Below are 18,090 nucleotides of genomic sequence, written 5' to 3' on the forward strand. Positions count from 1 at the left end.
TCAAAATTCAACGCCAACCGATTAGGTAAATGTATCAATTTACAAGCCTTTTAACCAAAACGGATTCCAAGAAATATGCAGTTATTCAATGACTTTATCCTAACATATTTCTTGTGGTCCTTATCGCGAGTAAATAGATACTGGGGCGATTGAAATTTTAATCAGGCACGCTGCATTTTGTTTATACATTAGACGCAAGGTAGATATAACAAAGCGACAGTAAACAGTGGCCAGATAGTACTGAACACAGATTCAGACACACTCAAGTCGCCCGAAATTACTAATCGATAAAGGCTTTATCAGTTTCACTAACCACTAGTACTCTTTTTTCCACCTGCTTCTTTTGCAGATTTTTCCAACGCACCGAGTATCGCTCCCGCCGCCATCGAGTCGCGTCCGAAGCAAGAATCGAAAGCAGTTTGCTTTTGACCGCAGTTCCGACGAGACGTGGTAGTAACATTCTTGCGGGTGGTTATTTACGGGCGCACACGCGATTGTTTTTTTTCTGCATGACTCACGGCGGAACCGGCACAATCAAATCTATCGGGATAGGTCACGGAAAGCGGCATGGTGCGACCGTTTAACATCTCAGCCGCAAACGGTGGCGATCAGGTCGTCGCCACGATGCCGCACCCCACGGCACCGCCCCTGGTGCAGATCAACCAGGAGGGAGACGATTTCAACAACCCAGACGTTTATGTGGACTTTCTGATCTTGGGAAATAAGGAAAACTATTGCGTGAGGGCGGAGAAGAAACCGTTACTAGATTCGAACACTCAGCTGTCGCATATCGTCAACGGGACGGTGTCGACGGCCGTTGTCGATGGAAAGTACGTGGTACGGGATGTGGATAAGGATAATTTCGAAATTTTTGTCAGGTAAGTGCAAGGTGACCTCGTTGGGAGCTTCGAATGAAATTGTGCTATCGATTCCTGCTACAATCAAAAGTTCGGTCCTTTTTACTGAGACCTTTTTGTGAATGAATAACAATCATGTGAAATTTAAAAGATGGTGATTTGGTAGCTGTTCGTCAGGAGTTCTATAAATATTTTCCGATTTCGCAACGTGTGTTAAATTTGAAAACAATGACCAATCAATAAACAATAAGTAGGCGGCGACCATAATATACTGAGCAGAAGCAAATAAATAAAATTGTGAAGATAGTTAGAACAAATGTGTTTTTAGTCGTTGTTGGAAACCATAACACGGCATTTATAAGATTTAATTAGAGTGACTATATAGAGAGTGACGGTATCTCATCAGTAATATTGGCAACAGTTAGAAAAAATCCGAAGTATTTGCGATTCCTTGTGCATTATATTGGATTTGATAGATACGGCGCTCGTTTCGAATGACGCTCACAAAAATGTTTCCACCAAACGACCAACTGTCGTCACTCTTTTTTATAGTTACTCTGCATCTGAGCATCTCACCAGAGTATACTATTCTCTCAAAGGTACTCGTATGAAAATGAGCCGCAATTGTTGTTAACATTCGCTGCTTTCGAATTGTGAGCATCGGATAGACGTTTGCGAGGTAGGCTACATTATGAATATTATTAGATTGTAACAACGAAACAAGCAATATCGCATGCAGCTGATGTGTACAGCGAAAATGAATAATTATGAAGTTTATTATTTGAACACCTTTTTTATAGTGTTTCGTAAGATGAAACGTAGACTATTGAATGTAGTCTATTCTACTATAAATTATCGAGAAAAACTACAAGGGACGGCTGTATGGGGTTGTTCGAACTGTTGACGTAGGACTAAAACTGATACACCTGTTTTAATCCACTTAGTGGTGTAATGATACCTTTCTAATATCAATCATACTATCATATATAATACTTTGGCATTCTTCAAAATAATTTTCTTCGATTCTTAAAAGAATAACCGAAATCGGTATTTTGACCATCTATTGATCAAAACTATTAATTGAAGAAGAATTGAGGTTGATTTAAAAAACTTTTTATGGTTTTTCGCCCTTTTCAGTGATGGTATAAAATTTTTATCACACTTTACCCTATATTACCGGATCCGGAAGTCGGATTCAAATGAAATTCAGGAATTACGTATGGAATCGGTCGTGTCATCTATGAGAAAAGTTAGAACACATATTTTCATTTATTTTGCACATTTTACCCCATAACTCCGGAACCAGAAGTCGGATCTAAATAATATTCAGGAATTTTGCCTTTTATTTGAATCTAAGTTTGTAAAAATTGATTCATCCATCTCTGAAAAAAGTTGGTGCACTTATTTTTACAATTGTTTCCACATCATTATAATTCCGGATCCGGAAGTCGGATCCAAATAATATTCAGGAATATTATATGGGGCACAAGACATTTCATTTGAATCTAAGTTTGTGTAAATCGGTTCAGCCATCTCCGAGAAAAGTTAGTGCAAAAAAAAAAACATTACATACACACACAGAGAGAGAGAGAGAGAGAGAGAGAGAAAGAGAGACGAACTGAGTCGAATGGTATATGGGACTCGACCTCGGTTCAAAAGTCGGTTTTCATAGTGATTGCAAAACCTTTCTATACGAGAAAGGCAAAAAATTTGCACGCAAAGCGTAAAACACATGAAATTCAATACTAAGTACTGTGGATTTTAGTAGAAATCATGCTACAAAACACAATTTTACTGATTGCTCAGTAATCAATATTATGTTTTCCGAGATTCGTTTATTACCGAGATTTGGCAAAACCTCATCGGTGATTAACAATTATTCCGAAATCAGCGAATGCGTTTGCCGAAATTTCGAAATATGTGTTAGCTTTTGCCGAAATTCGGCAAGCCAACTGTCGTATACGTTTTGCAGTTTAGCGCAATTAATTTCTAATTTCATTATTAGAAATAATGGATGTAATTAAACGGAAGAATCTACGATTTATCCAGTAAGTATAATAACTACAAATTATTGTTGATTCCTGCTTTCGCTGTCGGGAAGTCTTTATAGGATATGTCTAAGAACTTCAACGACATGTCATCCAACATATTTGATACATAAGTAATGTAATGTTCATTTCTTGTATGTTTATACGGAAATAAAATGAAGTATTGATCCCAAATTGAATGTTAACAATAAAAAAAACTGTTTCAATCCACCTAGTGGTGTAATGATGCCTTTCTCATATCAATCATAGTATATAATATTGTGGTATTCTTCAAAATCATTTTCTTAGATTCTTAAAAGAATAACCGAAATCGGTTTGTTTGATTGTCTACTGATGAAAACTATCAATTGGAAAACATTTGAGGTCGATTTAGGAAAATTTTAAGGTTTTTCCCCATTTTCAGTGATGGTATACAAATTTTAACCCACTTTACCCTATATTTCCGGATCCGGAAGTCGGATCCGCATAAAATTCAGGAATTACGTAAGAATAAGTTAGAACATATATTTTCTTTTTTTTCACATTTTACCCCATAACTCCCGAACCGGAAGTTGGATCCAAATGATATTCAGGAATTTTGTATGGGACCACAAGACCAATCTAAGTTTGTGAAAATCGGTTCAGCCATCTCCGAGAAAAGTTAGTGCAAAAAAACGTTACATACACACATACGCACATACACACACACATATACTCACAGACATTTTGCGTACTGAGGCGAATGGTATATGACACTCGGTTCAAAAGTCGGTTTTCACAGTGATTGCTGACAATTTCGGTGAATAACTTTAACCGCCATATTGACGGATGGTTCTATTGATTTTTATTTTATTTGATTTTCGAAAAAACCGCTCCTCCGAAAAATTTGAAAAAATCAGGTATGTTTAAAGCAGAGATGCCAGATATTTTCATAGAAAATCTGTATTCCTTGTATAAAAAATCTGTATTAATCTGTATTCACTAATAAAATGAAATTCTTACAACAAAATGATGCGAAGATATGTTATTCCAATAGATTGTGGTTGTAGGATGGTAGATTCAATCAGCCATTGCCGCGCTCACAAGAATATTCAACGACGAAGTTTCATTTTTTTATCCACAACAATTAAATTGTAATCCCCTAGGGGCTGGGGTTAACTAGGAGATTGATAGTACCTATTAGCTCTCTCCGGACTGTACCAGCCTAGATGCCGTGTGGAATCCGGCGGAAAAAAATGAACCAAAAATAGATCCACTGGGTTCCTGCTTCCATGTCGTAAAAGGCGACAATTGCAGGAGTTTCTTTTTCCTTTCAGTTATCAGATATTTTCAATGTTTTACTTCTGATTACTCTATTTTACTAAATCATCTCTTTTTTCAACCTATCAATTTCCGTCTAGCTTCGGAGAAAAGTTTTATTAGGAATGATTTCTTCTTCCATGTTATTGATTGTCTTTCAGGATTATAAAATGAATGATAAAAATCAACCATTGCGCAAATCCGTGTATATTACAAAGTTGATAACAGCGATAACATATATCGGTATATTGAATACATAGTAAAAAACACTTGATATTAATAGTTCAAACAGTAAATTAATATTTTTCTCGGTAGCCGGCTGCCCAGATCAACTAATATAACTAATAATTTCAATAAATAATTAAAATAATAAAGCGGAAATAATAAAGAATCAAGACGCATGTGAAATCTGTTGACCTTTGTTTGGTGATTTAAAATGATTTTATAATAACTGTTTAGAATATTTCAATGCAATGAATCAACTTTTTTGTCTAAATTCTAATCGCTCATTTATTTTGTATCACGTAGTTTCATTTATAAAAACGTGCTTAATCCACCTAGCAGTGAGATGATACCTTTTTTTCATCAATCCGCATGTGTTTTTTTGCATGACTAAAAAAAACGCGAAAGGTAGATGCATAAACGAGTGACTGCATACTCGACAGCCGGCTGTCCGGAGTTTTGTCAATTTCGGAGATTGACTGTTTCGTGCATTATATTGCCAGCACAAAGTAACACATAAAACGATAATACTTTAAAACATTCTTGGTAGCCGGCTACCCAGAGCAATAAACACATGATAACATTATTAAAACATTTACTAACAAAGTATCCTCTCCTGTGATGCATGTGGGAATGCAGAGGATTCCTCGGTTCTTAGTAGCAACATGCATCGAACTAACAATCCTTTCCCTCCCAAGTAGATCTGCATTCGGACGTGGCCGGCGTCGGTATTGATCAGCATGCATGGTTCAATACAGTTTGCACAGTGTGAAACAATGTGTTATTCCCAAACATGTTACTTCAAAAAATCATTTTGCAATCTCAATTGGTCCAGATCAATAACGGAGTAGCAACACACGGGCGGTCTCTAATGCTAATGCTAACAATTAAATTGTAATCCCCTATATTTATCTAGTTAGAAATTGGTGACTTTATAATTTGACATGGAATTTCAACGCAATATGAAACCAATATGCAACGTGAAGTCGGTTCATACAACTCTCAGTTTGACAGTAAAGTTTCATGATGCCATTACTTCTTTAGCGGCCCTTACACGATCATTAAAAGTGTCATTACTAAAAAGTAATGGCACTTTTAATGATCGTGTAAGGTCTACGAGTTCAGTAATGACACGAGTAATGATGGAATTCCGGATTTTCCATCATTACCAACATTATTTCTTCTTCTTCTTTTTTTGTGGAAGTGTTGAATATCTTTAGAACTATACGCGAAAAAATGACAAAGTGTAGATTTAAATTGTTAATATTTCATTAACCTTAACGTCTCAATGGCAAATCAAATTTATTTTCAGCTAAACGAAAATAAAAATATTGCTATTGCTGGAGTAGTTACAAATATTCATCATTAATAATGAACGTGTAATGCTAAAAAGTAATGATGTACAGTAATGCAGTAATGACGAGCGTTTGAGCAGAAGTGTCATTACTTAGTAATGACACTTTTAATGATCGTGTAAGGGCCGCTTTTGAATAAAGCCGCTTTTGAATAAAGTCTCTGAGCGTATCTTTTTCCAATAAATCATCTTTTCTGTTAGTTTTTCTTTCATTTGGCTTCTCCAATATATGTTTTCACTAAGTCATTGCAAAAAATTGAATATCAGTTCAAATTGGTTTCTAATTATAATAGAAATGGATTTCACAGATTTCCATATTAATTAGTGATTTTTCCGTTGATTGATAGACTTTTATATCGTCACTGGAATTAAATACTAAAATATAGCTTAGACAGAAAAGTTAATTTTGTTCTTTCTTACTTTTTGTGAGATCTGTATAAATCTGTATTAAATTGAGGAAATCTGTATAAAATCCGTACTCTGTATTAAATCTGTATGAGCATGTAAAAATCTGTATAATACAGATAAATCTGTATAAATGGCATCTCTGGTTTAAAGCATTATGGGGAAGGTTTACAATTTTTTTCAAAATTTTTGAAGATGTATTTCTTCCATTAAAAAATACTTGAAAATTTGGAAACATATTTTTTCACTCTCCTAAAAAAAATAAAAATTTTTTGGACATGTTAAAGTGGTATGTTTTCATATTTTTAAAAAATGGGGACGATCACGATATTTGATTTTTTCTAAAAAATAAATAACAGTCGACCATGCGTCCCCATCAAGTTCTGTTAGAAGGAAACACATGATGCTTTGTTCTAGTAGTTTATGCAACTCAAGCGCAGAGCTTACGAATCAAAGTAACGAAAAGGAGGAAATGAGTTTCAACCTTTGCATAATACATACACGATCATACTTCAGGTACAACCTAGAAAGCTACAAAGCAAGAACTTACTGTTATGTGGTTCATATATGAATGGTAGTAATATATGAATGTCGCAAGTATCACACATATGAAATTCGGTTACGGCAGTCAAAAACTAGAGCGGGTGTCGCTTTGTAACGCATGTAACGTTTTGTAACGTCTATAACTTACTAAAAAGTAATGTATGTAACGCTTCGTAATGTCAATAACTTACAAAAAATAACGCATGTAACGCTTCGTAACGTCTATTACTTACAAAGTGTAACGTATGTAACGCTTCGTAACGCCAATAACTTACAAAAAAGTAACGCATGTAACGCCTATGATTCACATAAGAGTAACGCATGTAACATCTATAATTTACTAAAAAGTAACGCATATAACGCTTCGTAACGCCTATAACTTACTAAAAGTAACGCATGTAACGCTTCGTAACGTCTATAACTTACTAAAAAGTAACGCATGTAACGCTTCGTAACGCCTATAATTCACAAAACTGTAAAGCATGTAACGCTTTTTAATGCCTATAACTGACAAAAAAGTAATCGATGTAACGCTCCGTAACGCCTATGATTCACAAAAAAGTAACGCATATAACGCTTCGTAACGCTTATAACTTACAAAAAAATAATGATTGTAACGCTTCGTAACTCGTTTACCGCAAGAATCTAACCCTTAAAACGGTTTTCAACATTCATAACTTCCACAAAAGAACTCATATGAATTGTAACCCTCAATTAAATTAACGTACCCAGAACTTTATAGCTTCTTTAACTAAACGTAACGCTTCCCATCTCACGATAATATCGAGTGAAACGCTTCGTTAAATGGATCATTTTTCCATATTGGAGACGGGTATAGCGTGATGGGTAAGTCGATGCCTTTCACGCAACCCGTCTGGGTTTGATTCCCATCCCCGTACATAGGGACAGAAAGTTTTTCTAGCCCGAAGAGGCGAATGACCTCACCTAAACTTCTATAATCGAAACAAAAAAAATGTCCATAGTGTCTTTACTCAGGCGTTGACTCAGATAGGCCTCATAAAATTTCGTAACGTAAGGAGTGTATTGAAAATAAGCTATCCATATACATCCCAAGTAACAATTCGAATGCCTAATGGTTTCGATTGTAATTTATAGGAGTTTTGTAATTGATTTTTCAATCACTACCTGTTTTATGACGACTATAATAAATGTCTCTTTTAACAAGTAATATCATAGTTTTTAAAGCTTCTATAAAACTTTTCACCCAGACTAACAACTGGACTAAAAATAAAACAATGTGTACTAGAATAAAACCATGCAAACAGTCTTAATATTGCTTTCAAACATTTTCTTTAAAACATTATTGTCAGTAAAATTCTTTCATAAATCTAGTTTTGTGTGTGTGCGTGTTCATTGGATGACAGTTTCACTCAGAGCAAATTTGAGGGTTCTGAAGTACATTTATGACACATTTGTTGTGGGCTATTTGATTTATTGCTTCTTGGGTTAAGCGTAATTTGTATTAAAGAAAATTTCATGGCCGCCATTATAATGTTTTATACCGTAGCATTTATTGACGTCAAATAAACTTCGAAATACAAAAACGAATAAAAATGATAGGCTTTAATGATTCATTTTCAGAACGTATACACAAGTTTTTATGCCACGAAATAGTTTTATACAAAAATGACGAAGAATCACAAAAAATAATTTTCAAAAATCATGGAGATTTTCGCAAAAACTGCATTTATTTCAAGGCTAATTAGTTATAATTCTTATTTTTATCCAAACATTCACGATAAAAATAAAAGCCCATGAAGTTTTTACGTTCGGAAAAAACCTCAAACTTGTAAATAAAATCTAATATATTCTTACTGGTTGCATTCAAAGCAGACATGACACACACATAGCCATGAAAAATATTATCAAAACGACAATTTATTCATAGCGGAATTCATTCCTTCCGAATAAATTAAATGTTGATCGTAAAGCTGGTTTCAAAATTTTCTTGAATTTGGAGTTTTAACGCAGGTTTATGCTAATTCTTCACTTTGCTTTATAAACCTTATGAAGAATGGTCCACTTGGCAGGAACATGCTCTTATAGAGGTTTTCAGTAGGCTTTCGTGGAGTTTAAAGTTTTAATGCAAGATTTATTATGTAGCATTGAAGAGAGCTACAAGTATTCACTAATATTAAAATTGTTACTTGGGATTTGTGTTGTACGCATGCATTTGTGATGGTTTTTTATGCTCAGATCGCAGCATGCTGTGCGTTTGGCTGTCAGATTTCGATTCTATACTTGTTTTTGCGGTTGAAATTCTGCGTTTTCTAAATGTCGCGTATTGAAAAGGAAGTGGAAATTAAAGTAGCACATGGCTAAGTGAGAAGGGTATTACTATGCGGAAATTGGCGAAGCGGTTTGGAATTCATCATGTCAGTGTTAAAAACATAATTAATAAGTTTGGGGAACATTATTCTTAGGATGAGCTACCAGGAAGAGGCAGAAAACCCGGTTCTTCTAACCCGAAACTGGACCAGAAAGTTGTATCTTTAATCATGAAGAACAAATCAATGTCAATACGTGATTTTGCCATAACAGCAGGAACGAGTGTCGGAATGGTCCAGCGTATCAAAAGGTGAAATCACCTAAAGACCTACAAGAAGCAGAAAATCTCGGAACAAAGTGTAAAACAGAAGAAGCAATCAGCAACAAGGACCCGGAAATTGTATTCGCGTCTTTTGCTTGCGTTTTGATGGACGATGAGACTTATGTAAAAGAGGACTCAAAACCCCTTCCAGGTCCACAATACTTTACTGTCGTCTTTGGGGAGGATGTGAGCGATGCGGACAGGTCGACTCAAGTGGAGAAACTCGGTCGAAAGGTGCTGGTATGGCAAGCAATATGTTCCTGTGGTTTGAAGTCAACCATTTTTTACACTACCGGAACTATAAATGCAGAAATCTATCGATCTGAGTGTTTCCAGAAGAGATTGCTGCCTTTATATACGAAGCATAGTACACCACCACTGTTTTGGCTGAATTTGGCGTCGGCTCACTATGCCAAAACCACTCTCAATTGGCTTGCGGAAAAGGGTATACATTTCGTTGAGAAAAATATCAGTCCACCAAATTAGCCTCAGCTTCGACCCATCGAACGTTACTGGGCAATCGTGAAGAGGGATTTCAAGAAGCATGGTTAGGCAGCTGGGAACATGCAGGAGTTCAAAAAAAAAATTGGGTTCAAGCGTCCAAAAAATGCGATGCAACACTTGTCCGGAACTTGATGAAGAGCGTTCGATCAAAAGTTCGAAAACTCGTGAAGGAATAACTTAAATTTCATCCGGTTTTCTTAATGTTCAAGTTCAACCTCGTACAATAAAGGATCAATTTTTAGTTTGAATAAAATATCGTTTTTTATCATAATTTGAAAGAAAAATTTGTGGATAGCTTATTTTCGATACACTCCTTATATAGCTTCAAAAACTAAACTACTATTTTATGTAATGTTATTATTATTGTCATTTATTTTACCCCGGTTTCATCCTCCAAACATTTTTTCGTTTCTGTTTTTGATTTACTCACTGAGTAGCCACAAGTAGGCGTGTAGCAACACACGGGCGGTCTCTAATGCTAATGCTAATAATTAACACCATTCATAAAAACATTAAATTTATTTCTGAAGAAGAAAATGACAACAGCCTACATTCTTAGATATTATCTTCACGAGGGAAGTAAAAAATCATCATGTGGTTTTTTTAAATTTACTTTATCGTTACCACAACCAACCACCATATTCTCCTGATTTAGCCCCCGGTGAATATTTTCTGTTCTCAGATTTAAACAAAAAGTTTTTTTTTGGGAAAAGAGTTTTTTCTTTGTTAGACCGAGGACTTTTTAACCGTCGTGTTCAATGCAGCAAGAGACAATTTTCACATTAGTTTCAAGATAGAATATACGGAACAACGAGAAACTCAAAAATGTTCGTTCAAATTATTGGTTATTGAAATTTATTGCTGGTAAGGCATAAGTATAGCAAAGAAATATTCATTGATCTGTTAATACGTAAAATTGTCAATTCTAATAAGTTTTACTGTTTGTTTTACAGATACCTCGAGACCAAGTTCGTCAAATTCCACTCCGCCTCGCACATGTTGCAGATTCTCGAACTGGCCTCACGATTCCAATGCCGACAACTAGAGATCCACTGCGTCAAGGAACTCGATCTCAACCTTTCGGTAGCGCATGTACTGGAGGTGTTTCGTGCTCTCTGGTATTACAACTCCGTTTCGGTGTCCGCCACCATAACTGCACTTCAGCAAAAGAAGAAACGACGCACTAAAAAGAATGATAAACCGGAAACGCCCCTCACACCGGAAGAGTATTTCGCGGCACTGCTCAACAATTGTCTTCAGCTGATCGACATGCAGACGGAAGAAGTTTTTGCTCAAGAAGCGATGCTGGCACTGAGATTCGAGGAACTTGAGATGATCGTAAAACGCGACTTATGTAAAAGAGGACTCAAAACCCCTTCCAGGTCCACAATACTTTACTGTCGTCTTTGGGGAGGATGTGAGCGATGCGGACAGGTCGACTCAAGTGGAGAAACTCGGTCGAAAGGTGCTGGTATGGCAAGCAATATGTTCCTGTGGTTTGAAGTCAACCATTTTTTACACTACCGGAACTATAAATGCAGAAATCTATCGATCTGAGTGTTTCCAGAAGAGATTGCTGCCTTTATATACGAAGCATAGTACACCACCACTGTTTTGGCTGAATTTGGCGTCGGCTCACTATGCCAAAACCACTCTCAATTGGCTTGCGGAAAAGGGTATACATTTCGTTGAGAAAAATATCAGTCCACCAAATTAGCCTCAGCTTCGACCCATCGAACGTTACTGGGCAATCGTGAAGAGGGATTTCAAGAAGCATGGTTAGGCAGCTGGGAACATGCAGGAGTTCAAAAAAAAAATTGGGTTCAAGCGTCCAAAAAATGCGATGCAACACTTGTCCGGAACTTGATGAAGAGCGTTCGATCAAAAGTTCGAAAACTCGTGAAGGAATAACTTAAATTTCATCCGGTTTTCTTAATGTTCAAGTTCAACCTCGTACAATAAAGGATCAATTTTTAGTTTGAATAAAATATCGTTTTTTATCATAATTTGAAAGAAAAATTTGTGGATAGCTTATTTTCGATACACTCCTTATATAGCTTCAAAAACTAAACTACTATTTTATGTAATGTTATTATTATTGTCATTTATTTTACCCCGGTTTCATCCTCCAAACATTTTTTCGTTTCTGTTTTTGATTTACTCACTGAGTAGCCACAAGTAGGCGTGTAGCAACACACGGGCGGTCTCTAATGCTAATGCTAATAATTAACACCATTCATAAAAACATTAAATTTATTTCTGAAGAAGAAAATGACAACAGCCTACATTCTTAGATATTATCTTCACGAGGGAAGTAAAAAATCATCATGTGGTTTTTTTAAATTTACTTTATCGTTACCACAACCAACCACCATATTCTCCTGATTTAGCCCCCGGTGAATATTTTCTGTTCTCAGATTTAAACAAAAAGTTTTTTTTTGGGAAAAGAGTTTTTTCTTTGTTAGACCGAGGACTTTTTAACCGTCGTGTTCAATGCAGCAAGAGACAATTTTCACATTAGTTTCAAGATAGAATATACGGAACAACGAGAAACTCAAAAATGTTCGTTCAAATTATTGGTTATTGAAATTTATTGCTGGTAAGGCATAAGTATAGCAAAGAAATATTCATTGATCTGTTAATACGTAAAATTGTCAATTCTAATAAGTTTTACTGTTTGTTTTACAGATACCTCGAGACCAAGTTCGTCAAATTCCACTCCGCCTCGCACATGTTGCAGATTCTCGAACTGGCCTCACGATTCCAATGCCGACAACTAGAGATCCACTGCGTCAAGGAACTCGATCTCAACCTTTCGGTAGCGCATGTACTGGAGGTGTTTCGTGCTCTCTGGTATTACAACTCCGTTTCGGTGTCCGCCACCATAACTGCACTTCAGCAAAAGAAGAAACGACGCACTAAAAAGAATGATAAACCGGAAACGCCCCTCACACCGGAAGAGTATTTCGCGGCACTGCTCAACAATTGTCTTCAGCTGATCGACATGCAGACGGAAGAAGTTTTTGCTCAAGAAGCGATGCTGGCACTGAGATTCGAGGAACTTGAGATGATCGTAAAACGCGATACACTTCAAATGACGTCAGAAATGGTTTTGCTTGATCTACTAGCCAAGTGGAGCCGTGAAGAGTGTATCCGAAAGAATCTCGAAATATCGGCAGAAAACCGACGGCGTGTACTTGGAGCCCTCTGTTATACACCGCGTTATCTTACCATGACAAGGAAGGAGTTCGAAAGCGCCAAGGATCGCATCGAACTGTTGGATCCCGTTGAGTCCAAACTGGTCGCTGAGGTGTTGCACGGTAAGAAGGTGAACACGTTGACTGCAGAGCAGCAGTCGATGGTGGCCAACTTCCGCCAACACAGGTCCGCTTTTGCACCGATGCCTATTCAGCTTAGTGCCAGGAGTAACCCGAAGAACTATCCAAAGAAGATGCGCAAAGCGGCCGACGAAGCCCACGCCATCAAACGTAGTTGCTGTGATCGAGTGATACTTACCTTCGTGTCGATATTTGCCTGCATTTTCGATTAGCCAGTCTGGCTCTAAGTATTTTGTGGTATGCCTCGTGGAAGGTGCAATCTCAGCAGAAGCGAACCAATTGTCCCATATATAAAGGAAATCCCATAGGACGTGGGACAGTTATGCGTAGAACGGCAGTGTGAAGTGTGTACAAGTGGTGGGATTGCCTCAGCAGAACAGTTTTATAGTGTTCAGAAACAATAGTTTTGTTTTTAAGCTTGTAACTTGATAGCCGTCATAATTCATCCACGGGATTTTTCTTTCCTAGTATCAACATATGTTTATTTATAGAAACGTTCGAAACTAATTCTAAATCATTTGAACGAAAAACTAACATCTGTTATTTGTTGTGAAACATTTTAGAATGATTGTTATCAATAGTAATTGTATTAAATACAGTCTTATTTGATTCTATTCGTTTGTTGAACGGCGGGTACAAACACTACTATTACGATGGGCCATCTTTTGTTCAGAGATTGTATTAGATTTCAGGGCTAAAGATTGCAGGAAGTTTGAATGAAACGAAGTTTTACAGTTGAGTTCTAGTGTGCCGTACTGCCTCCATTATATTATCAGTCAATTAATCAATAATGTAGTATTACTCCTCACTTTTGTGTTGGATAACTTAATTGCCCATACTCGCATATCAGTTCTATATGGATGTTCATCAGTTTTCTGTTAGTTTGACAAATGAACAAGATTACAATGATCCAACGGATACATTTAGGCCTAGCACTACAATTAAAACTAACAGTTTATAACACTATATCAACTAGTTATAGTGTTATAAACTTAGCTTCAACTGTTAGTTTTAATTGTAGTGTTAGGCCCAAATGTATCTGTTGGATCATTGTAATCTGTTGATACAAATGATGAGGAGGTTTTATGCCTGCTGGAGAGAGAGATTGCCAAATTTCATCTCCACCGGGCTTTTCACTGCTCCAAATGAATAAATAAATAAATAAATATATGAAATTCACACATTCTGTACTTTCAGAAACTGCATCATTGAGGATTTATCCAGTAAAATGTGAAAACAAAATCAATTCTTGTCAGCGAGTATGGGTAGTGAAGGTTTCTGCACTTATTCAAAGTGCCAGCTTGAAAAGTTACGATACAAATATAGTACACTTTATCTTCAATTAAAATGCGCTTATCCATAAGACAGATTTCCAAGAAAAAAGTTGATAGAAAGCTAGTGTGTTCGCCAATACTAGTGTGGCTTGTATTGTTTCGTTTCTCCGGAGCAAGGTTTTTTTTGACACATTATTAGTTACTTTTAGATCTCAATAATTTTTCAGTAATCGAGAACAAAGTATAATTTCGCAAAAGAACAGTGTTCAGAGTTTCTGACGTGATCCGTTTTCTAATTTGTTTGCATGTTCTGTCACCGTTATAGACACTCTGAGGAAAAAAAGTAATAACAAAATGTCAATCGTAGTAGGTTGGGCTTTTTATTAAAAAAAAAGCAAAACATTTTTCGATTTCACTGGTAGTTATGACGTTGTTGTGAAAAAATAGCCTTAGCAACTATCAATCTGTCAAACTTTATGTCGTTTTCGCTTGAGAAAACTGAAGCTGACCCAGGGTAGTTTCACCAAAGAAACACTTTTCACGAAACTGTGTTGGGTTCGCACCTAACAATGGGGGTTTGTGCAAACCTGACACAAAAAACACCAGGTTTGAAACTGATTCGATTTTCAGTTCAACAACGTTGAAACTAGGCTCAAACAAACGGTTTGACAGCAGTAGAAACTGGCTTAGGTTTTGCATCAAGCGAAAACGAAATTTGAGGGTGCCGAATTGCAAAAATTTAAAATTCGTAAAACTCACAAGTTAAGGTTCGTTTTTTTTTCTGATTATGGAGAAATTGAAAACCATGCATCACATCAGTAGGGCAGTCGCGTACCGGTTCATGATCAGAAAGCCTATTTTTTAATAAAATTCGTATTAGATGACAACGATATGCATTCGGACGAATCAACTAGAAGAAGCTTTGACTTCTGATCTTAAATCGATTGTCAATGTTTGTACTCGCCAATATGTACTAGACTTAGTATAGCCGTTCATCCCTATTACTGAAAGTAATATCGGAAAATACTCGTTCTTCAGTTGAATTTTATTTATTGATCAACATTTTTTTTTCGCGAATTTTCCTAAACTTTCCGCTTTGCCAAGAAAAAAAGCAACACTAGAGAAACTCCAAATGTAAAACAGGAGAACGCTGTTATGAAACATAATAAAACTGATGTTCTAGTCTATTGATTGTTTTGAGCACTGCAACCAAAATGGAGCACTGCTTCTGCTATACGAAAGTATTTTAAATATAGGATCCTAACGTGTGTGAGAAAAACAGCAAAGGAATAAAAAGCGTTATTAGCCTACATTGTTTAATTAGAGCAACATTTAGTGAAAAAGTACAATGAAAAATTTGTCCACATAGAAGAAGATCAGAGTTTATCATGAGTAGTCTAAATTGTTTAACTATATATAGCAGAGAAATAATAGCTAAAAATTTTATTTGCGTTTCCGAAGCACGCCATTTGCCAGAGCAGAGCTGAGAGCATAGATAGATAATTTGGAACGACGCTTCCATTTGGAGAAAGGATCATTCATGAAAGTTAAGATATATATTCATAAAGTTTTAACAATGCAACTTGTAACCGCTATCAAACAATCACTCTGTTTGCTTGATAAGACGCTTGCCATTCGAAAGCTGAGCAAAATAACTAACCTTAAAAACCATTCTCGTTGCCATATTATCCACTAAAAGTACAATGCACATTGCATGTTTTAGTTTAGTTTGTAGGTAATATTCTTAAATGTGATTTTAGCGTTTTGTTTATGTGTTGGTTGAGAAGATAGTATATGAGACGAAGGAACAGTACGGAGAATAATAACGCATAAGTTGACTGAGTGCCACTGGTATCAATGGTGGTAGTTTTATCGACAGATCATTACTGTGAATTGCCCATACAAATATATACATATGATTAATAAATGAAAGAATGTATCACAATGTATCCATCGCTCGCTTTTATTTCACAATCGACATTGCGACACGTTTAAACTGGTACACATCCCCATTTCAGATGTTGTTCTGATTCAGTAGTCATTTACCTATCCGTGCGTATAGGAAACAATGTCCGCGCTAGTCTTGCTCTCGCCAGCTGAATGTTTATGACGCAGAGTGCAGTAGAAAGCTCAGTATGCAAACAGATGAAATTGTTCTCTGGTGGATCAAAAACTGCGTTCTGATCGTCATTGAAAATTGGTGAAACTCGCCGGAGGTGTAACCGTCTAAGTTTGAATTTTTCTTTCCTTTACACAATTTACACTACTATCAGGATTGTTACTTTAGTCTTTATCAGTTAGCTTGGGGATTCTGATAGGTTAATTAAACCTAACAGATCTATTTGGTGGGTATAGTTCAGAAGAGTGACAATGAATACGACTCTCAACAGGTGGCAGTGTGGGCGATTTCCACATCAAAGATTCTCTGATAACCAATAGTGTAAGAGCACTTGTAGCTAGAAGTACCGTTTAACACCAGTTAAACGAATAGGACCAATAAAAATGGTCTCACGATAATCAGCCCTCAGCTGTCACGGCTGAACATAAAAGGAGAAAGAATCTGAACGCGGTTAACTAGCTCTAGAACTCGGAAAGTGTTTCAGCTACCATACCGTTCATCACATCGCAGCATAGTTAGTCACCTAGCCTTATCTGAACCTAATAGACGGACCGGATGTTCGATTTACACCAACGGACCCCACCCCCGTTACAGCCGTCACCCGAAAACATTAGGATTAGTAATTATTTTGTATTTGTGTTTAATTATCGGAACCGACAATCTATATACGAAGATCCTTACAACTTCAAACGACACTGGGATCCGAGGACCAAAAGACACTTTGCGTGCTTACTGAGGAACGTCCATATCATGTGTGGGGTTTAAGCGGTATAGTTTCTGGATCCGCAAACAGAACTTTGGGACCGTTGATAAACCACCCATGCAACCAGAAGTTCAACAATTACCTTAAATATCCACTTTCTTGCTGCTTAAAAGTATAAGCGGAAATTTTTAGAACTTGAAAGTACAGAACAAGTTCCGTGTGTATTCTAGAAGCAGCTTAGAAGTTCGTTCGGTTGCGTCGCGCGAACTTTCAAGTGTGGATAATTACTTAAAAAATGGGCTGCTTAGAATGCTATTGATAAACTTTGAAAGCTGATTAAGCCAAATCAGTTCCTCATATCCGAACTTTTCGTTAGTTGGACAGGTAGACGAAAATTTGCAACTTTTTAATCCTCTGTCCTTTTCTGAATTGCCATTCTCCTTTTCCAAAGAATTGCCATTCTCGAAATCATCAGCTGTAATATTAAAAGCGTTGAGTAGGGTAACAGAGGTATTTTTACCATTTCATATATTTTGGCCCACCTAACGAACTTTATGGATTGAATCGATGTTAAGTAATCCATTTTGCATTAATTTGAAGCTAATTACATTAAATTACCAATTGCGGAAGAGTTTTTCAAAGATATTACAACATTTGGTGGATATTTTTACAAAGTGGGTCAAAACAATATCAATCCTAAAATGGATCGAAATACGTCTGTTAACCTAGTTCTAATGCTTTAAAAAATTGTACACCTGTACCTCAATCCATTCGACGAATTCCATCAAGATTTTGTTCGTTTGGTCAATAAAAAGACACTTACTAAAAATTTTA

General features: G+C 36.4%; 1 protein-coding gene across 1 annotated transcript in view; it reads left to right on the top strand.

Moving 5' to 3' along the window:
• The window catches only part of LOC131435100 (BTB/POZ domain-containing protein 2), a 42,795-nt gene extending 26,412 nt beyond the window's left edge, over nt 1-16,383 (top strand). The window contains exons 2-3 of the mRNA XM_058602627.1: nt 350-878; nt 12,511-16,383. Coding sequence (XP_058458610.1) covers nt 568-878; nt 12,511-13,372 — 1,173 coding nt within the window. The 5' untranslated portion in view covers nt 350-567 and the 3' untranslated portion in view covers nt 13,373-16,383. The remainder of the gene's footprint in view (nt 1-349; nt 879-12,510) is intronic.
• Nucleotides 16,384-18,090: the final 1,707 nt, after the last annotated feature.

The sequence above is a fragment of the Malaya genurostris genome, chromosome 3, assembly GCF_030247185.1.
Source record: "Malaya genurostris strain Urasoe2022 chromosome 3, Malgen_1.1, whole genome shotgun sequence".
Taxonomy (NCBI): domain Eukaryota; kingdom Metazoa; phylum Arthropoda; class Insecta; order Diptera; family Culicidae; genus Malaya; species Malaya genurostris.